This window comes from Ailuropoda melanoleuca, chromosome 7 (genome assembly GCF_002007445.2).
Source record: "Ailuropoda melanoleuca isolate Jingjing chromosome 7, ASM200744v2, whole genome shotgun sequence".
Classification (NCBI taxonomy): Eukaryota; Metazoa; Chordata; class Mammalia; order Carnivora; family Ursidae; genus Ailuropoda; species Ailuropoda melanoleuca.
Genome location: NC_048224.1, coordinates 23,345,989 through 23,367,788, shown reverse-complemented (window position 1 = coordinate 23,367,788; position 21,800 = coordinate 23,345,989). Strand labels below are relative to the sequence as shown.

The following is a 21,800-nucleotide window of genomic DNA, read 5'->3' as shown; positions in this document are numbered from 1 at the left end:
AGCCCCTCCAGCCCTTTCTCCCCAGAGAAAAGAGAGTCGATTGCAGTTTTGAAAGAGGGTAGAAAAACAATGCCACAGCAGGTACTTTCTACGGCGGAAAAGATGGCCTTAAAGGTAGCGAGCTTCTACTAACAAAAGGAGTGTCAAGGCACTGCACAGTTGCCTAGAAACGGCCACAGGGGGGATAGCAGGCTGAAGTCTCTCCGGACTCAAGAGGTGGTGACAGGGAAGAGGATCTCGGAAGGAGAGAAACTGTGCTCGTCCCCAACGCGATCATTGCTAGAAATCGCCCTACGTTCTCGGCCAGGAGGGACCAATCGGGGCCCACGCTTCCCGATCCAGGCATTGGGAGAGACCCTTTCAGCCAATCTTTAGACAGGCACTGGTGATTTCGCTGGTTGCTCTCTGGCTTGCCTCATGACGTCATCACACAGCGCCGGAAGTGGTGCGGCTCTGAAGAGTGACTTGAGCGTGTGTGTCTCCGCCGTCTCTAGGTAAGGCGGTTGTCGGCCTACCTCCTCTGCTGGCCGGGGGGAAAACCGTGGCTGTGGGCCCTGGACCAGGGCCATTACTGCCCTTGAGTGATGTTCCTTGAATAACGCTTTTATGGCTTCTTTCTCGTCAGGCTTTGTTCCGTCCTCGGGCTCTAGGCGTCTCACTTTGCTCAAGCTCCCGTGGGCCGTTTTTCAGAGGCCCTCACGTTGGTCGCCGCCCCACTTCACGTTCGTTCACCTCCTCCCCCTCCCCGCCCCCCACCCCCGCCTTCCCTGGTCACGACACAAGCAGAAAAAAGATTTGAGCGAGTGGTCACTGTCCAGTCCAAGGAGGCGGCTCAGCTTGTCAGTATGGGCATTGTTTCCTCTAGAAACTCTTCCTGAAAGGAGCTTGAGGGATCTTCACGTCATCCTCAACAGGGCTAATAGGAGGGCCAGAAGACGCAAGCTTTTTCTCGTGCAGTCCGTGATAGTGGTTCAATAAAGCAGGGTTATAATTTCCATTTGGAATTAATGTGGTCTAGGTTTAGAGCATTTGGGGAATCTTACTTTTATTGGGAATCGTTAGAATACTTGAGACAAGACTCTCCGTGTGGGGACACTACAGATTTGTGCCCGTCCACCTTAGTTGCACATTCAGTGCTGTGGGATGATCTTTTTACATATCCTTAGCTCCTGCTTTTATCCTGTCTTCACTCTCAACCAGTGATTATAGTGTTAATGCTTGCTTTTTGCCAGACACTGAGCTTTGCGTGCGTACTTCCGCATTCAGTCCTTGTGACAGCCCTGTGTTGTAGAGTCATTCTTAACGTTGTTTTACAGCTGAAGAAATAAAGGTTTGGTTAAAAAATTGGCGTCAAGTCACACAGTGGGTAGGTTATGGAGTCATGATTTGAACTCAAGCAGTTGAACTTAAGAGGCCCGAATGTTATCCACTATGTTACATTGATTTTTTTCTTCTGTTCATTAAGCTCCCAAACACCTCACTCCTACCTACTGTTTCATGGAGAGAATTGAGGTCATCAGATGGTTTCCCTCAAATTTTTGCCCCTGCTTTCCCTCCTTAAAAAAATCATCTAGACTTTCCTTCACTCGGCTCTGATCAAAGCGAAACCCTGTGTCTTTGCTTCTTACCTTTCTTTTGTACNATTGAGGTCATCAGATGGTTTCCCTCAAATTTTTGCCCCTGCTTTCCCTCCTTAAAAAAATCATCTAGACTTACACTTTCCTTCACTCGGCTCTGATCAAAGCGAAACCCTGTGTCTTTGCTTCTTACCTTTCTTTTGTACTTTTCACCTATGAGACCTTGTTTTCGTTTGTCTTTTCTGCCCCGTCTATGTCCTAGTCGTGTATAAATATGTCAGATTTCTTAGAGCCCTGGTCACCTGCCCCACAACCCCTCGAGCTAGAAAGAAAGGAAGTCTTCGTGATCCATCCTTCCTTTAGCTGTCATCCAGTAACTCTATTCCCTTTCTTATCCAAACTATTTTAAAGAGTATTCTAAATTCTGTCTGTCATTTCCTCACCTTTCACTCCTTTCTGCAGTCTAGCTTTCGGACCTATCATTCCCCTGAAATTTTAACCTTAAGGTCACAGTAATTGATTATCAAACCAGATAGACATTTTTTAGTCACTTTTGGATCCCTTTGCTGCTTTTGAAATTCTCACTCCCGTACTGCTTTGCTTTCCAGGACAATACATTCAGCTGATTTATTTTATTTTATTATTTTTTAAAGATTTTATTTATTTATGTGACAGACAGCCAGCGAGAGAGGGAACACAGCAGGGGAGTGGGAGAGGAAGAAGCAGGCTCCCAGCGGAGGAGCCTGATGTGGGACTCGATCCTAGGACTCTGGGATCACGCCCTGAGCCGAAGGCAGACGCTTAACGACTGCGCCACCCAGGCGCCCCTCCGCTGATTTATTTAACAAACATTTATGATACAGAGATGAGGAAGACAAAGTGCCTCTGTGTAAGGAGCTTACATTTTAGCTGTTTCTCCCTGTGTCTCTCTCACCAGCCATTTCTCCTGTGCATAGTCTTTTTTCTTCCTCCCCTAAAATGTTGGGTATTTGCAAGGCTTGTGACTTTGGCCCACTACTCTTTTTCTTCTGTATACACTGCCTTAGTGAGTACATCAATTGGCTTGGCTTAACTCCCTTCTACATGCTCCCAAATCAAAGTTGTCAGACCTTTTTTTCTGACTTTCACCCTCACCTCTGACCACCCTGCTAGACAGCTCTGCCTACAAGTCCCACAGACAGTTGAAATTCACAAGCTTGAAACTGAACTCAGTGTCTTCCCTGAACTTGCTCTCATCACATAGATCACTAAGTCCTGATGATTTTGCCCCCTAAATATTTCTCAAATCTGTGTTCTATTCTTCAGCCCTACTGTTGAACTACTTTAGGCACCATCGTCTTTCATCTGGAATATGATGGCCTTCTGACTGATTTCCCCACCTCCAGTCCTGTTCCCCATATGTCTTCTCACATGAGGTTTTGTAAGTAACACTTACCCTCTTCCCCCGAATGATCTTTGACACAGATCTGTGTTAAAGTCCTGCTTAATACTGTCCATTCATCTGATCTTTTTTCTTATTCATTTAGCAAATATTTGTTGTTTACGAAGTTGAAAAATCCAGCGGAACTTCTGAAGTTTGAGCTTCTCAGCCAGGGCTCTGCTTCTTCTGGACCTGCTTGTGTCTCTAGCCTCTTTCTTGCCTCATGTTTTAGGTTGCAGCAACACTGAACTGCTTCTTCATGTGCACGCTGTTATTTTTCTGTGCATTGCCCTTCCTATTCCCTTTGACTTGAATCTTCTCCATTTCCTTTATCCACTTCCTTCTGGCCTAATTAGGATGACCCTTTCACCTAGTTCACATCGTTTATATATAGGACTCATTTTAGGTCTAACTCCTATAGGAAATCTTCCTTGACATCTCCGTTCTCCAAGTCTGGGTTGGGTACTCCAGCCTTGTGCTCCCATGATACTCTGCACAGACCAATCATTTACTTACTACATTTATTATAAATATTTTTGTGTCTCTCTCCCCCACAAGACTCTGAGCCTTTTGAAGGCAGGCATGGTATATTACACCTGCATTATATGAGTGAGATATATTATTTCTTTATTCTCAGTACTAGAATAGCACAAGGCACATAGTAGGCATGTAGTCATCTTTTTAAAATATTTATTTATTTATTTATTTTAGAGAGCACGAGTGGGAGGGGTGGGGGGAGAGGGGGAGAGAATCTCAAGCAGATTCCATGCTGAGCGCAGAGCCCGACATGGGGCTCGATCTCATGATCCTGAGATCACCACCTGAGCCAAAACCATGAGTCAGACGCTTAACTGACTGTACCACCGAGGTGCCCCGGCATGTAGTAATTTTAATTGAATGATCAAATGAGTGAAGGCAAAAGGTATATGGTGTAGTGATTAAGAACCCATTCTTTAAGATTGATTCAAATCCTATCTCTGGCACACATTGGTTATGCCAAACTAAAAATAGGTTACCTATTTTTTCTTAAGCCTTAAATTTTCTCTTCCTTAGAATGAGAGTTGCTGGGAAAATTAAATGAGATGATTAAAGTAAGATATTTAACAAGTGCCTAGCAGATAGTATGCACTAGATAAAGGCATGCTGAACACCAGAGGTTATCCAGAAGTCTAAGGCCAGGCCTAGCCCAGGGCCGTGATCTTCTAGAGACCTGAATTTTCTGTATGGATGGGTAGTGATACAGGCTGTTTACAAGGTGATTATAATCTCATTTGGAGAGTAGAATTACGCCCACATTTAATTTTCAGGGAACCATGAAGATAAAGTGACTGCACCCTATGGCAAGATGTAGAGAAGACAAGATAGTTCAGTGAAGGCCTCCCTGGAGGAGGTGGGACTTGGAAATTGAGAAGGATTTGGGATTCTAGGAGGGACGAAAGGGTATAATCCGATGCCAGGAGATCATATTGAGAATGACTTACTTGGGAGACGTGACTCAATACATCATACCTGAGGGATGTATTTGTGTGTCAGAATAAACGTATGTGATTCTGGGGGAAGGGAAGTGTGGGCTAGTTCTATGAAAGCAAGTAGAAGGTGACTAAAGTAACCTTTGTGGGGTTAGAGAATGAGGGTCTTAACCTAAAGCCCGAGGAATTTGGAACTTATCAGGTTGGGCAAATTTCTGGGACTGGGTTGGATATTATGGTAGCCATCAGCCACATGTAGCTATTTAAATGTAAGTTTAAGAAAAAAATCTAAGAACTTTAGTTCCTCTGTTGCACTAGCTACATTTCAGAAGCTTGATTGTCACATGGTGGCTGCATTATTAGGCAGTGAGGTTTACAACACTTCCATCATTGCAAAAAATTCTGTTGGACAGCACTGTTCCATGCTATCAGATTGCTGGACTTATGTGGCCTATCAGATCACTTTGGTTCCTTAAGATATAACCATAATTTTTTCCTGACCAATCCCTACAACTCTGGAATGAAAAGTAGGGAGTTGGAAAATAGAGAATTAGGATTTATTTGCATAGATGTGGAGGATGGGATTGCCCAAAGAGAGGAGCAAAGGACCATATAAGAAGAGGAGCCAAAGCAGGGGAAAGAGAAGGAAGGGAGGAGAACCTGGATAGGGTTACCATCTGGTGATTCACTTGCAAATATTTATTGTGTTCTCATATGCCAAGTATTAAGTGCTGGAGATATATTGGTAAGCAAAAAATGGGCTTGACTTCTGTCATAGAACTTGGAGTTCATGGAGTTTTATTGGATGGACTATTTTAAAGATTCAGGAGCACCTATCATTGTACTCCCCGTATTCTAAAGTGCTTCATTCCTAGAAATTGGAACTGGAGGCTAAAATGGGCCAAAATGTTGCTTAAGGTTAGTTGCGTAAACATTGTGCAGTCACTGCTTTAGCTTCTCAAGAAGTAGTAAATAGGAACATCGTAACTTGAGAACTTTGGTGGGAATGAGTGTGTGTGTATAGGGCAGGAGGGGTAGTTCCTATTATGCTGCAACAGCCAGCCATGTTCTCAGTGCCCATCAGATTCCTTCCTTTCCCTGCTCAAACTGTGCTCTCTCCAGATTTCTTTTGTTATTACTGTGAGTAGTCAATCACCATGACTTTTTTCCCAAGGCCTGATGAAGACATACTTCACTTCTCAGTCCATTACCTGCTCATTCATCAGCTTCCAGCAAGTGCAAACATGCCCCTCTGAACACATAGTGTTTAAAAGTGGGACTTGCCTGTAGCAGTATCATCATTTGAGGCTCCAGGTTTAGGATTTTAGGGTTACAGCTGAGTCTCCCTGCTCTTGCATCCACTCCTTCACAAAGACCTGCTGAACTTTTGGACCTCACCCTGGTCAATATGTTGACAGCCTTGTGACTAATCTCTGACTCTAGACTTCTCCACTCCAGCCTGCCTACACACAGCTGTTGCTTCATTTTGCTGTGCAGCTCAATAATTTGGCAGTTGTCTCTTGTTGATTGTTAAGTCTAAACTTTTCAGCCTAGTGTTCAATACTTCTGCCATTTTTTGGTGATTCTCTGGGGCAGCTCCTCTGGGTCAGCCAACAAGGTCTGCTTTCTACCCCTCATCCATGGCTTATTGCTGAGATCTGTGTTGTCACTTGTCCCCCTTTTTTTTTTTTTAAGTTTTATTTATTTACATAATCTCCACACCCAGTGTGGGGCTTGAACTCACGACCTGTAGATCAAGAGTCGTAGCTCTTCAGACTGAGCCAGCCAGGTGTCCCTGGCACTTGTGCTTTTAAAATTGAAGTGCCTCTTCCCACTTATTTTCTTCCTTATCAGGCCTTTTGGCCTTTTCAATTGGGTGGTTTCCAAAGCCTTTCCTGACTGATCCAGTTTCTGTGACTTTGCACCTCCTCAGCACTCATTTGCTCACTGTTCCTTTACATTATCCTTTCTTTGCAGATGGTAATGAAACTTTGATTTTTAAAAATCTTGTTCCTTTTTTCTTCCCTTTGGACACAAAGCTTGTGCAGAGGGCCTGATAAGTGCTGCAGGGCACGTTTCTTAAAAAGAGGGTATTGGAGGCTTTAAAGATAAGTTTCTGGAGGCATCCCAAAGATCCTAGTCCTGTCCCTGCCCATATTTCCAATTCCCTGCTCTCCCTCTCTGGGTGATCTCATGCTCTCTCTTTGCCTCACCTTCTCTGACATGTTGTTGCCTCTCAAATATATACATTCAGCCCATTCCTCTCCCTGAGCTTTCTACCCATATATTCTACCTTGACCTGTGGATCTTTTTTTTTTTTTTTAAAGATTTTATTTATTTATTTGACAAAGAGAGAGACAGCCAGTGAGAGAGGGAACACAGGCAGGGGGAGTGGGAGAGGAAGAAGCAGGCTCCCAGCAGAGGAGCCTGATGTGGGGCTCGATCCCAGGACCCTGCCATCACATCCTGAGCCGAAGGCAGACGCTTAACGACTGAGCCACCCAGGTGCCCCTGACCTGTGGATCTTAATCTAATTGTGTTTCAATCAGAAATCATCCCTTCTTCACCTGCCATTTAACTTTAAATTATGTCTCCTTGTTTATTTCTCATTGTGGTTAATGGCTATTTCCAAATTAGAAGTCTTGATTTCTGTCTCCCTTTACCCTTTGTCATTCCCCAAATACAGTCAGTAATTAAGTCTACCTTCACAATTTCTTCTGGATCTTCTTCCTCTCCATTCCCTTGCCCTGCCTTTGTTCAGGCCTCATCTCTCTCCCAAATTTCTTGTCTCTTTCCCTTCCACTGATAACCTATGTGACCATGAAGGTTGTTTGTTTGTTTGTTTCCTTCCTTCCTTTCTTCCTTCTTTCCTTCCTTCCTTCCCTCCCTCCCTCTCTCCCCCTTCTTTCCTTCCTTCCTTCTTTCCTTCCTTTTTAAGATTTATTTAATTATTTGGGAGAGAGAGAGAAAGTGTGTGCAATCAGAGGGAGCGGTGATTGGGATGGGTGGGTGGGGAGGGTCAGAGAGAGAGAATCTCAAGCAGACGCCCCACTGAGCACAGAGTCCAACGCATACGTCTTATGGCCCTGAGATCATGACCTGCTGAAATCAAGAGTTGAATCAAGAGTTGACGTTTAACTGACTGAGCCACCCAGGTGCCCCTAAAGGTTGTTTTCAGAAGAAAACCAGTTCCTTCACTGTTGTACAGCTTGTGTATTGCACAGAGGGGCCACATTCACACTTTAGACACTGGAGGTTTGTATATTTATTATGACAATCTTCTGGTAGATGGCAATAAAATGTATTTTTCTAATATTGGTATGTTATGATGATTAAGGAGTGAAACCTAATACACATAAAGACGCCTGTGGACTGAAGAACATCCTCTATTTTTATGTCCTTAATTCTCTGCCAGGCAAACTCCTTCTCATTCTTTAAAACAAAGCATAAATATCCCTTCCTCTTTAAGCTGTTTTTGATGGACCTTACAAGAGTCAGTTATTCCTTTCCCTGGTCTAATGCCATATTTGGTTAATCCCTTTTTGTGGTGCTTTCACATTATATTGTAATAATTGACATATGAGTCTGTCTGCCCCACTATACTCCAGGCTCCTCAAGGATAGGTACAATGTTTAATTATTCTTTTATCCTCAGTGTGTAGGCTAATGGTCAGCACATAGAGTATATCAATAAACATAAATATTTGATTGCTTAGCCTGATTTAGGCACAGAGGTAAATATATACATTATCTTATTTAATTCTTACAGCAGCCTCATGAATCCTGTCATCATCATGTTTTACAGGTGAGAAAATTGAGACCTAGGTGAAGTCACTGGTAGATGGCATGTGTGGTGGTGCTGGGGTGTGGCTCTGGAGGACTTGTGCTAATTTTTCCAGTGATTCTCTTCTGTTTTTTCTCTCAGAGTAATGATGCGGGTGTGCTGGTTGGTGAGACAGGATAACCGGCACCAACGAATCAAACTTCCACATTTGGAAGCAGTCATGGTTGGGCGTGGTCCAGAAACCAAGATCATTGACAAGAAATGTTCTCGACAGCAAGGTAATTGGTTATAGCAATGTGCAGATTACTGTGTTTTGTTCCTCAGGATAATGATAACCAAAGATGCACATTTCCTAGATTGCTATTTTTGTCTACTGTAAACAAAACTCAGGAACTGAGCTCTTTTAGCTAACACCAGGGACCCGTTCACCCCACATTCTACCCTCTGGAAGTGGTTAATATTCAGTGTTGGGAATAGGCAGGTTCCATCCTGTTACTATGTGGTGGTGGACCTCAGTGCAGTACCCTGCTTTGTCCAGGGAGAGTCCTCATTGGGCAGTGAGACAGTTGAATTCTAGGACCTCCAGACTGAAGCCATGTCTGAGAAGTGATGTTATAGTTCCATCCTTTACATAATGCCTCACACAGAGGGGGTTATCTTTATAAGACTAAGGGCATCTAGCTCTTGAAATGCCTTTCCTGGGATTTAAAGAAATGAAGGTCCTTAGGAAAAAGCCTTACCATGTACCTCATTTTTTACATGTAAACTCTGGACATGCTCACTGCAGTCAGGCCTCACATGTGTGTTCCCCATAGCAGAGTTTCTCAGTGCTTGGAGTCTGCAGTACTGATTATGGTTTTTCCCACATGAGTTAATCTAAATGGGGGAAAAAAAACCATACTTGAGCTGGCTAGGTTCAAGATACAGAAGCAGACACTGCTTCTCACTCTCTCCCCTTTCATAACAACAACTGTAGGGACTTGTATGTCAGCCTGTCTTCTGCCTGTCTTTCCTAGAGAGCAGCTCTGGTGTCTGTACACCCTGTCTCACCCCAGAAACTTTGTTCACTTCTCTGAACACAAGTGTTTAGTGTTACTTCTTCCCACATATGCTCGGACTGTTCTGTTCCTGCAGTCCTCTTTCTAGAATATTCACTCTGCCTACTAAGCCAGCCGAACTTCTGTTTTCCAGGAATGTATCTTTTGCCTTTCTCTATTGAAGGCATCTCATAGTTGTATTAAATAGCGGAAGCCTGATTTAATCAAGAACCAAGAGCCTGACTGCAGAGTCTGCGATCCTGAGTGGGCCAAGGGCACTGGAATAGTGAGACTTGAGGGGATTCTGTGAAGCTGCTTCATAGGGATATTAGCGGGAGCTAAGGGAGTGTGTGTTCTGGTGGACATTTTATGGAAGGATTTGGAGCCCAGCTACCTGTGTAACAGAAAGTTTTGCTGGTAGGCCTTTGAGGAAACCCCTGTCAAGTTGCCTCCTGGAGTAAGCCTTCATTGTCCTCAGGGAGAATAGGAGCAAGGGCTTGGTTCTTTGTGGCATTTAGGTTAACTTTTTAAAATCTCTTTCAGTACAGTTGAAAGCAGAGTGTAACAAAGGATATGTCAAGGTGAAGCAGGTATGTGTGTTTGTAATTTGGATTTCCATTTTGTGCTTGATGATTTTCTTATGCTATTGATTTTAGAGTGTTTGTGCCAGCTAATAGAAGCTTCTCTGTCATATGTGGAAGTGAGCATTAAGCATGGTGCCTGGCATGCAGTCAGAGGCTAACATAGCAGTGGCTATGCTGCTAATGGTAGTGTTGCTATCATTGTAATTATTTTCTGATTTTTCTATAGGTAGGGGTCAATCCCACCAGCATTGACTCAGTCATAATTGGGAAGGACCAAGAGGCGAAGCTGCAGCCTGGCCAGGTTCTCCACATGGTGAATGAACTTTATCCATATATTGTAGAGTTTGAGGAAGAGGCAGAGAGCCCTGGCCTGGAAACACACAGGAAGAGAAAGAGGTCAGGCAACAGTGATTCTATAGAAAGGGATGCTGCCCAGGAAGCTGAGTCCTGTATAGGACTGGAACCTAGGAGTGACCCTAGCCAATTCTCTGTGCCCTCAAAGAAGGGGAAAGATGCATCTACCAGAAAGGTGAGGGTGGTGTGCTTGATAGATAATGTGGAGATTAAATGAGATATAATGACTGCTTGATTGTTTTGTACACTGTAAAGCCCAGATACGCTTAAGGGGTTATTAACCATGACAAGGCTTATTAACTATGATGAAAGAGTCACTTGTTTGTGTCATCAATCACTTGGGTGAATGTCCCTTCATGTACTTTTCTCTTGAATTTCTGAGGCAAGCCACTTGAAGGTAGGGAGATAATGGCGGTGTACTTGACATTGAACTGCTAAAATGGGTCAGTCATGTGTTTATCTGTAGAAGGTTAGCATTGGAACACTGTTCGTAGATCATGTGATTCACATCCTGATGTCAAAGTGGAAATGTAGTTAGGCTGTAGATGGAGTGGGAAAGGGCGAAGAAGATGCAGTTGATACTCCGGCACCTCCAGCCTTCATATAGACACAGCGCTCTGAATCCTGTATAGGAAGAAAATGGAGCCTGTTTAGGTTATAAAGGCAGACGATTGAGTAAAAGGGGTATAGCTTAATTCTTAATAACTAATCTCATTACTCAGTATGGTTGGGCTTAGCTGACGTACAATAGTAACTAATGTCAAATACAACTATTAACATTGCAATTTGTATTGCCCCTTTTTGTTTCAGGAATCATTGGGCCACTGGAGTCAAGGCTTGAAAATCTCTATGCAGGATCCCAAAATGCAGGTCAGAATAAGATTTTGGCATTGAAATACACTTCATGTTTTAAGTGACTACTCCACAGAGGTCATAACTACAAATGAAGGCAAAGGAGATCAGTCCTTCTGAATGAGGTTCGTTTTGTTGGTCTATTTTGTGGGAACAGCTATCTTTTCCCATTGTCAGTAAGTTAGCAACTGAAATTCTTTGGAGAGAAGCTAAGCTCTTCAAATGAATATCCCCTCTTCCTTGTTCCTCCTAAACTTCTGGGTGCTATTAAGGGAAGTTATGTTAACCTTAGTGGGGTTTCTTTCAAGGGAGTGTCAGGTAATATACTGTGACTGTAGTTACTGTGCTGCCCTGGGATAAATAATCAGGCATCAATCCTGGGAGGAGTCTTTGAGTTCTTCTTAAATTACATCCTGGGTGACAAGGGGCCAGATCTGTTAGGGCTTCTAGGAACACATGATTGTGACACATAGTCTACTGCGTTAGAGTGGAGAAGGGTGCATTTGAATTAATACTTGCAGGGATGTTACATCAGATCCTTAGGAACGATTTCGTACTGTGCGTTTTTTGTGTATTCTTTGTAGTGTGGTGATTGCAAACACACACTCTGGAGTCAACTAGACCTGGTTTAGAATCCTAGACTTCCCACTTTGTTAACTATGTGACTGTGCAAGACACTCACCCAAGTCTCAGCTCTCATCTGACAAAATTGGGATACTGAAACCTTTTAGATGAGATTGTGTTGGGAATTGAGTTAGTGAATGTGTGGTAGATGTCTGTTTCCTTCTCTTATGCCCCTCTGCTAGGTTTACAAAGATGACCAGGTGGTGGTGATTAAGGATAAATACCCCAAGGCTCGTTACCACTGGCTGGTCTTACCATGGGCTTCCATTTCCAGTCTGAAGGCTGTGACCAGAGAACACCTTGAGCTCCTCAAACACATGCACACTGTAGGGGAAAAGATGATCGCAGATTTCGCTGGGTCCAGCAAACTCCGCTTCCGATTGGGCTACCATGCCATTCCCAGCATGAGGTAAGTGTTGTGTGTAGTGCTAGTGCATTCTGGTTCTGTCTAGGTGGACAGATGGATTCAGCCTGGGTGTGCAGATAGTCCCGAGGCCCAGGAGACTAGGGTGGGATGTTTCTGAGGAAGGTGGGCTGAAACTTCCACCCTTCTGCCTGACTTGCCTGTGATTTTTCTATTTTTTGTGCCTGTGACTTTTATTAGATTTTTCAGAAGCATCTATAAACCCCTGAACGATTAAGGACCACTGCTTTGAAGGAGACAAACATCACTGAATTTTATTGTGACAACTCCGTAGATCTAAGATTAAAATAAAATGAGAGAAAAATATAGAGCCTGTTTGCCTTTGGCTCATACCCAGAAAGATTCAGAAAGGAATAACTGAGTCTTTTTAAAGAATGCAAGCAAGGCAGATTTCCACAGTTCTTTAGAGCTAAGCAACAAATAAGCAGACTAATTGGATTTTGGAGTTTTTATCTTACATTTGTTNTCCTCCGCCATCTTAACCTCTGTTTGTTTTTTTGGTGGTAAAATATACCTAACAAAATTTAACCATTTTAACCATTTTTAAGTACTACAGTTCAATGGCATTAAATACATTTACATTGTTGTGCAACCATCACCATCATTTGCCTCCAGAACCTTCCCAAACTACATCCCATTCTCCTCTACAGTCCCTGGCAATTACCATTCTACTTTCTGTTTCTATAAATTTGACTACTCTAGATGCTTCATATAAGTGGAATCATTCAGTATCTGTCTTTTTGTGACTAGCTTATTTCACTTAGGATAATGTCTTCAAGGTTCGTCTCTGTCGTAGCATGTGTCAGAATTTCTTTTGGTTATTTTTTTTTTAACTGCCTAACATTCTTCACATTTTATTCAGGTAATTATGACTTATATGATGGGACACTTTAACCAAATGAAATTTTTGTGCCACATTTTTTCCCCATCAATACTCTTTCTTTTAAATTGAGGCATAACTTATATACAACAAAATGCATAAGATTTATAGTTTGGTCAGTTTTGACAAACATATATGCCATGTAACTATCACTCTGATTAAAATACAGAACATTTCTTTCATATCCCAGAAAGTTCCCCTGCGCTTCTTTTTTTTTTATAATAATTTTTTATTATGTTATGTCACCATACAGTACATCCCTAGTTTTTGATGTAATGTTCCATGATTCATTACTTGCATATAACAGCCAGTGCACCATGCAATACGTGCCCTCCTTAATACCCATCACCAGCTTATCCCATTCCCCCCCACCGCCCCGAAGCCCTCAGTTTGTTTCCCAGAGTCTATTGTCTGTCATGGTTCATTCCCCGTTCTGTTTACCCCCCCTTTCTTCTTCCCTTTCTTCTCCTACCGATCTTCCTACTTCTTATGTTCCATAAATGAGTGAAACCATATGATAATTGTCTTTCTCTGCTTGACTTATTTCGCTTAGCATTATCTCCCCCAGTCCCGTCCATGTTGCAGCAAATGTTGAGAAATCTTTCTTTTTGATGGCCGAGTAATATTCCATTGTATATAGGGACCACATCTTCTTAATCCAGTCATCTGTTGAAGGGCATCTCAGCTCCTTCCATGATTTAGCTATTGTGGACAATGTTGCTATGAACATGGGGGTGCATATGGCCCTTCTCTTCACTATGTCTGTATTCTTTGGGGTAAATACCCAGTAGTGCGATGGCTGGATCATAGGGTAGCTCAATTTTTTTTTTTTTTTTTGGTGCAAAATTGGTGGTTTATTAAAGCACGGGGACAGAACCCTTGGGCAGAAAGAACTGCTGCCAGGGTAGCTCAATTTTTAACTTTTTAAGAGACCTCCATACTGTTTTCCAAAGTGGCTGCACCAACTTGCATTCCCCTCCCCTGCGCTTCTTTTCAATTAATCTTCCCCTCAACCCTCAAGCATTGTTCTGATTTCTTTCTGCGTAGGTTAGTTTTGCCTGTTCTAGAACTTTGTATCAATGGAATCATACAATGTGTACTTTTCTTCTGTCAGACCTTTTTTAACATTATGATTTTGAGATTCACGTATGTTGTGTATATCATGCACATACTTCATTTTTTTGCTCCTCGGTAAATTCCTAGAACTAAAGTTGCTAGGTCATGGGGTTAATGTATGTTGGACCTCATTTTAAAAAAATGCAGTTGATCCTTGAACAACATAGGTTTGAATTGTGCAGGTCCACCTAAACGCAGATGTTTTTTGATATAGTAAAATACTATAAATGTATTTTCTTTTCATTGTGACTTAATTTTTTCCTCTATCTTACTTTATTGTAAGATTTCAGTATATAATATATATAACATACAAAGTATGTGTTAATGGACTGTTTATGTTATTGATGAGGCTTCTGGTCAACAGTAGGATATTAGTAGTTTTTGGGGAGTCAAAAATTACACTTTTGGATTTTTGATAGTGTGGGGGGTCAGTTCAAGGATCAACTGTATATAGTATTTTATTGTTAAAACCTTATTCAAAAATTTAGGGTAAAACTCACCCATAATCATAATCCTATTTCTCCAGTGCTGCACAGCCCATGGCTAATAGAGCCCTTTGACTATAGAGTGCTTTTCACATAGTAATAATGCTATTGTTCTAAGAATGTTAAAAAGAGCTGTGGCAAGTGTGGGTGGGAAGCAAAATGAGCAGTAAGTTGCCACTTACATATCCTTTCATGATCACTCTTTATAATTTTAAATAAACACTATGGAGAGGAAAAGGTAACGTTTTTTTTCTTGTAAAAGTAATATATTTTCCATTTAGAAAATGTTTAAAAAGTGCAATGCAAAACAAAGATCTTCCATAGTATCACCAACTAATTAAACTCTAGACCTTATTTGAATGTCACCTGTTTTTATTTTTTATTTTTTTATTATGTTTTTCTGCTCCAGGATCTAATCCAGGATCCTGCATTTATTAGTTTTATTTATTAGTTGTCTCTCCTTAGCTTCCCCTAACTTGTGACACTTACTCCTTCTTTCCTAGTTTTTATGACTTTGACACTTTTGATGATTACTGGTTCGTTTTATAGGATGTCTCTCATTTTGGGTTTATCTGATATTTTTTCATGATTAGATTGAAGTTATGCTTTTTTTTTTTTTTTTTACCCCTGGAATGCCACAGAGGTGATGTTGCATCCTTCTGAGTACATCATATCAAGGAGTATGTGATATCGAGATGGCTTATTACTCATATTAACCTTGATCACTTTGTTAGGGTGATGTCTGCCATGTTTCTCTCCTCAGAGTTACTATTTTTCCCTTTGTAATTGATGAATGTCTTGAATAGTTAGGGACTATGCTAGTATCCTGTTTCTCCCCAAACTTTTGCCCAGTGATTTCAGCATTTATTGGAAGGTCTTGCCTGCAGGAGTTATTGCAAGGTGTTTACCTAATGGTGATTTTATGTTTCCCTCATTCTCTTTAATTTATTAATTAGAATTTTTCTGTATGAAGGAGTTGTCCCTTCTCCCTCCTTATGTACTTATTCAGTTATTTATCAGTTTGGACTCATGGATATTTATTTTGTTCCATAGGTTTTAATTTAGTCTATCATTATTCATTTTGTTGCTTGAATTGTTCTAGCTTTAGTCCTTGAAAGCTCCTTTAGGTTGGGTCCCTAATCATTTGACAGGGCCCCAACATTTTTTGAGTACTTCTTTATTTTCTGGAACAAGATGTTCCGGGCTCATCCTGTATTTTTCTTGTTCTAGGCCTCGAATGAACCTTTTATTTTATTTAGTTCCTTTTATTGGAGAAAGATATTTATAAACCAAGACTTGGATACTAGGTTTCTATATTGAGAGAAGTGGTTGATTCCAGGGTGTCTTTGCTCGTAGGTCCTTTCAGCGGATTGGGGCAGGAAGTACATGCCTGAATCTTAATCCACACAGATACAGACACCTCCCTATTTCTTTATCTACTTGTGTATGTGTATGGAAAAACACACGTTTATACTGATATCTCTGGCTCCAGTTCAATTCTGCAAGGTTCATTCTTGTCTCCCCCTTTTCTTTATTGTAATTTCTTTCTCCAACGGTGAAAAATCTGGCTCTCATTAGCTATAATAAATTCACTTCCCTGTTTGGTCTTAGTATACACATAAAATAGTTACAGAATTGCTAACCTATAACCCTATGAGAAAGACATTTACTCACAGTATTTCTATACAGTTCTTTCCCTCTTTACAGTATCCAAACTATTGTTATCCAAAGTTCATTTCACTAGTTATTTTCTTCCTGACCCCCATTCAGTGTGGTTCCCTTATTCATTTGTAATACTGTTAGGTTTATTTGTTACCGCCTATATGCCATTTTGGATTCCTGCATGTATTGGTTGGTTTTGATTATTTATTGGGAGAATAGGAAATATTAATGATTCTGAGAGTCAAATTTATACAAAAACGCATCCTACAGTTTAGTCCAAAGGAGAATTCTTGGTTTTTTCTCCCAAACCTGCTTTTCCTTTATGCTTCCCCATCCCTGTAAGTGGTACCTCCCCCAAACCACATCCAATCCATTAGGAAGTCCTATTGGTTCCATTGCAAAATATATTCCAAACACTACAGCTCCAGTGTAAGGCGTGATTGTTCCTGCAGTAGTTTCCTAACTCGTCTCTGTATCCATTGTCACCCTCTTTATAGTTCTTTCTCTGCAGGGCAGCCAGAGTGATCTTTTAAAAGTGCAAATCAGAGACAATGTAAGCAGAGTACACTGCAAACCTCTTGTCAACCTGCAAGACTCTTTATGATATGACTCCTACCTAGTCTTTGTTCCTCAGCTTGAACCATTCCAGCCATTATCTGTCACCTTTCTCTTCCTTAGTTGCACCAAGTTCTTTCTTATCTTAGGGTCTTTGTACTTGGCATCCCCACTCCCCAAAACATTCTTTCTCCACATCTTTGCTTGCCTGACAGCTTTCTCAGCTCAAAACACGGCCTGCAAGTGGCCTTCCTTGAACACTCCAGCTAGAGAGGTAACTTCTAACCCCAAGCACTCTGTGTCCCATTTCCCTGGTTTATGTTTTTCCTTAGCAGTGCTATTGATTTGCTATTGATTTCCCCATTTATTTGTTTTCTTTTTAAAATTTGTCTTTCCTTATTAGAATGTAATTTCGATAAGGGCATAGGCCTTTCTCATTTTGTTCACTGCTAAATTCCCAGTGCTAGAATAATGCTTGGCTCTAGTAGGTAATTAGTGAGCATTAAATGTTCTTAAGTGAATGAATGAATTGGATTAAGTGGAAACACTAGCAATATTTTATATGCCCATGCTGTTAGTTTGTCATTTTGATTAAGCCATAGTTTTTAATGGATTTAATGGTCAGTTTCATTCTCTCTCAACTAGCCATGTACACCTTCATGTGATCAGCCAGGATTTTGATTCTCCTTGCCTTAAAAACAAAAAACATTGGAATTCTTTCAATACAGAATACTTCCTAGAATCACAAGGTAAACAGAGTTTTCTTTTTCACATTTGTTTCATTTTCTCAGCTATTCTTATACTTGATTTAATTGTTTCCTTAGAAAATTACCTGGCCTTAAAAGCCCATGTACAACTTTGTGTCCCTATAAAGAGAGACTCATTAAAAGAAATCGGATTATTTGGATTGATTAGGATTGCCACTTTGCTTTGAACAGCCTTCTTGGGGGGGAACCTAGAAAGCTGTTATGTCAGGTGTTTTATTGTAATAACAGGGGACTTAAATCTTGTCCTGAGAATTATTGGGGTTTATGGATGTGAAAACTCTGAACAGTTGTCTTTTCTGCCATCAACTGGTTAAGAGCTTGGGGGTTGCCTCATGTCATGAGTGGTTAATTAACAGGGGAGGGCTGTGTGTATGTAGAAGGGAGCATTTCCCAGTGTGTATACTGTGGAACTTCAGTATGCTGGGACATTAATCGTGGCAGCTACCCCTGACCAAGGGCTAACCAGTGGTAAAGCACTGTGCTAAGCCTTTGACACAATAACATGAATTACTTACAGTGTGTCCCAAAGGAATGTAATTATCTCAAAAACAGGTTGCTCAGATTTAGAATCTGATCAAGCCCATTTTCCCGACAGTGAGTTTAACCTCAAGTTTACTAGCTTTAGGACCTAGCATATTTTTATTTGGAGTCAGATTTGCTTTTCTGGGAGGTGTATTATATTGGCTTTCCAGAGTAGCTGGGCTCTGAACTTTTTTCTTTGCTTGCAGCTGTGATAGAGATGGTACAGGACACTGGCAGAGTGAGTGTCCGAGATGGCATGCCTGAGCTCCTGAAGCTGCCCCTCCGTTGTCATGAGTGCCAGCAGCTGCTGCCTTCCATTCCTCAGCTGAAAGAGCATCTCAGGAGGCACTGGCCAAAGTGATTCTGCGGAGCCTGAACTTTTGCAGCAGGTGTGGCTGATTGTTTAGAGCAAATTCCTGGCACCTGTTCTGGATTGCCTGTGAACTTTTATTTCTTGAATTAAAACATGCAGCTTTTTTTTTTTTTAAACAAAACAAAACAAAACAACAGAGCCTCTTCTGTTCCTGAGTGGCTACAATATGGGGTGACTTGAAGTAGTTTAGGAATTAGGAATTTGTTTGTCATGGATGTGTTCTTTGGTGATGGTGGCTGGGACAGGCCTGACCCCTCAGTCTCCAGGACCCATGTCAGGTCTGATTAATGGGGGGCAAAGCCATGTTCAAACTGACCTAATGCAAGATATGGAAGAGGGTGGGCTATATATTTCTGTCCATAGATTTAATCCTCTCTCCCCAGAGGCATGTGGTGCCCTTCATCAGAGCAGCTAGAGAGGTCTCATATTTATCCTGAAGGCACTAATTGGTCTTGTTCTTTGATCTTAATCTATTCTGTAATATTCATTCTCATTCCTTTCTTCATGGAGAAACTTAGTTGCTTCTGCCCTTTCATTCCTTTCTACCCCAAACCACCCATGCTCCCTTCTTAGGAAATGTGTCTCACCAGTTCTTATTTGCTTTAAGCAAACAGGCTAGATGAGGGGGTGGAGAGATGGGGTTTTCTGGTTCCTGGCTGGTGAGGAATACTTGGCCAAATGTTCATCACGGTTCAGCTGTAAAGTCTTCTTGCTGGTCTGCATGAATCTTTCGTCTGAAAATAAAGTTTATTTGTTTGGGGCAGCTCTCAGGTAGTTGGAAACTGTTGGGAGTTCAGGTAACAGTCACAGACTGAGTTCTGATGCATGCAGAGGTCGCTGTTGATGGAAAAGTTGCACAGAACCCCGTAGCTTCATTTTTCACTCAGAACAAATTTGGATGGCACTATTGGAGCAAGTCGGTTTTTGAATAATGTCAGAACTGAAAGTAGAGGGAAATTTAAAATGTTTTTGATTACATTGGTGATCTGTTTGAGGATGTGACTCTTTTTGCTCTTGAGTTAAGGAAAAAAAAAAAGAATACACTTAATAATAATTTCCCTCTGGAGAAAACCTCAATCCATAGAGACCACATTTGACCTCAGTCTTTCACAAACAAACAAGATGCTACAGTGGTTTCTTGGTGAGCATGGTTATAGTCACAATTAGCATAATTAATGATTACGGCAGCTAACACTTGCTCAACTCCTGTGTGTCTGGCCATTATGCTAAATACTTTGTTCAAATCATCTCATTTATTTCTCACTGTGTGTAATTCTATGGGGTAGGTACCATTGTTATGACCCTTTAAAGCATAAAAATTTAATAATCTATAAAGGTTGCTGGGCTTCAAAGTTTATCTTGGTTCTGGTGCGTCAAACTCATTTTCCCTATTAGCTGAAGAATATAAATGTATTACTAACCAGTAGGAGCCATAGACCCCCAGGGGCCTTTGGCCTGTGCTGACCAAAAGCTCTCCGTGGCATTTCAATGATTTCTCTGAGGACTGTCAGTTCCTTTAAAGGCCCTTTTCCACATCTGATGCCTTAAAGCCCCTAGAAACCCTAGGATACTTTCTAAAGGTATACTCCGTGGATGCCTGAGATCAGAATTGCTAGTTTCATTTTGCAGCCTGTAAATACCTGGGCTCTACCCCAGAACTACTGAATCATAATCCCTTGGGCCTAGGAATATGTATTATAAAACAAATGTTCAGTGGGTGCCTGGGTGGCTCAGTTGGTTAAGTGCCTGACTCTTGATTTTCTCTTGGGTCATTATCTCAGGGTCGTGAGATCGATCCCCACGTTGGGCTCTACACTGATCATGGAACCTGCTTGGGAGTCTCTCTCTCCCTCTCCGTCTGCCCCTCCCCTTGCTCGAGTACTCTCTCTTTCTCTCTGTCAAAAAAAAAAAAAAACAACACAAAAAACCAACAACAAAAACATTCAGAATGACCGTTATTCATACTAAAGTTTGAGAACCACGGTATAAATGAACTCTGGGCTTCCAAGCACCTTGCATTTCTGAAGCTCCCAGATTAGACTCTGCCTTGTGAGGATACACACACGTTTTTCTGGTTGGCTTTCTGGACTAGTTACAGGCCTTCCTTCCCTTTGTAGGGTCAGTTTTATTTCAGGATCCAGGGAGACGTTGGGCATTAGATAAGGGAGAATGGCTATAGGGACCAGTGCTTTGTTTCTACTGGGATTGCAGGTTCAGGGATGTTTTCTGGAGCCTGGAATCTGGTAGTCAGGCACATACACTGGGTATGGCTGGATATCAGAGATTCAGCGCTGATCTGTGTCAGAATTGGCCTAACTGCCTCTCTCTATCCCAGTAACTATAACTTGAAGATTTCCACAGAGCTCTGAAGATTCTTCCATAGATTAGATTTAAAAAATATGAAGGCCAGGAAGTTCACTCCCCAGAATAATGTGTATATATATATACATCTTATATACCCTTGAAGTGCTTCCATAGACCCCCTGGGGGTCTGTGGACCCCAACTTAACCTTTGCTGTGGAGAAAAAGGTCATAACTATGCATCTGGGATTTTAGGAGGTGTCTGGGATCACTGTAGAGGATGAAGGGAGAGACCCCATCTCTAGGATGTCCCTGGGATCCTCTCCTTTGATCTCAGTGCTCCTCCCTCAACCCTTTGGCACATACACATCCTGGGGGCTTCTAGCTTCTGGCTCCCATTTAGCCACCACATGGAGGCAGGAATCTTGGGAAATAGAGAAATCCTCAGCAGGTCTGAGGGGCTCAGGAACCCTGGCTGACAGACTTACCATGAGCTATCTAAAAGGCAGTGAATCCACACTACTAAAACAGTCATCTGCATAAATAGATCATTTACATCCTGAATGTATCCCAGGATAGTGGGAGTGGCAATATCTCTTGGGTACAGTATGCTAACAGTACAAACTGTGCTGGACTCCATAGTAATCTCTGACTAAGGCAGAGATTTCATTAAGGCCTCAGCACATGTACTTGAGAATTGCAGAACATTTAACTAAACTTCAGATGAAGAGTCCAGTGAACTTTTTAAAAACAGATATTGCAAAAACATTCAATTTAATTTCCCACCTAATCAACAATGCTATGTAGTTTAGTATATCGATATTAAAATCAAAATGAGAATATTTGATAAGAAACTGCAGCCAAGGAGAAACTATATCACAGTGTAATATGTGAGATATAATGAAGGGAAATTTGTAAGAATGAGGTGACCACCTCTACATTTTTTGTTCAGTCAGGCTACTCTGACCTTGAATAATAGAATTTTTGGAAGAGCAAATGTGAATAATGACTTCGA

The 21,800-nt window shown here is 41.6% G+C and overlaps 1 protein-coding gene across 12 annotated transcripts in view; it reads left to right on the top strand.

Annotated features, from left to right (window-relative positions):
* Nucleotides 1–391: 391 nt before the first annotated feature.
* APTX (aprataxin) overlaps nucleotides 392–21,800 on the top strand; it is a 51,778-nt gene continuing 30,369 nt past the window's right edge. For 2 of the 12 annotated variants that reach the window (XR_004626489.1, XM_034664008.1), the window contains exons 1-8: nucleotides 392–494; nucleotides 8,391–8,527; nucleotides 9,830–9,876; nucleotides 10,097–10,399; nucleotides 11,035–11,094; nucleotides 11,883–12,109; nucleotides 17,468–17,571; nucleotides 18,318–18,500. Coding sequence is in view for 11 of the 12 variants with exons in the window: in XM_034664008.1 (XP_034519899.1) it covers nucleotides 418–494; nucleotides 8,391–8,527; nucleotides 9,830–9,876; nucleotides 10,097–10,399; nucleotides 11,035–11,094; nucleotides 11,883–12,109; nucleotides 17,468–17,571; nucleotides 18,318–18,472 (1,110 nt within the window). In the remaining variant the exon portion in view is untranslated. Of the gene's footprint in view, nucleotides 495–2,359; nucleotides 2,998–7,527; nucleotides 7,722–8,234; nucleotides 8,271–8,389; nucleotides 8,528–9,829; nucleotides 9,877–10,096; nucleotides 10,400–11,034; nucleotides 11,095–11,882; nucleotides 12,110–17,467; nucleotides 17,572–18,317; nucleotides 20,282–21,800 lie in introns of those variants that run through there. The other 10 variants (XM_034664010.1, XM_019806850.2, XM_019806848.2 and 7 more) reach the window with 10 other exon arrangements.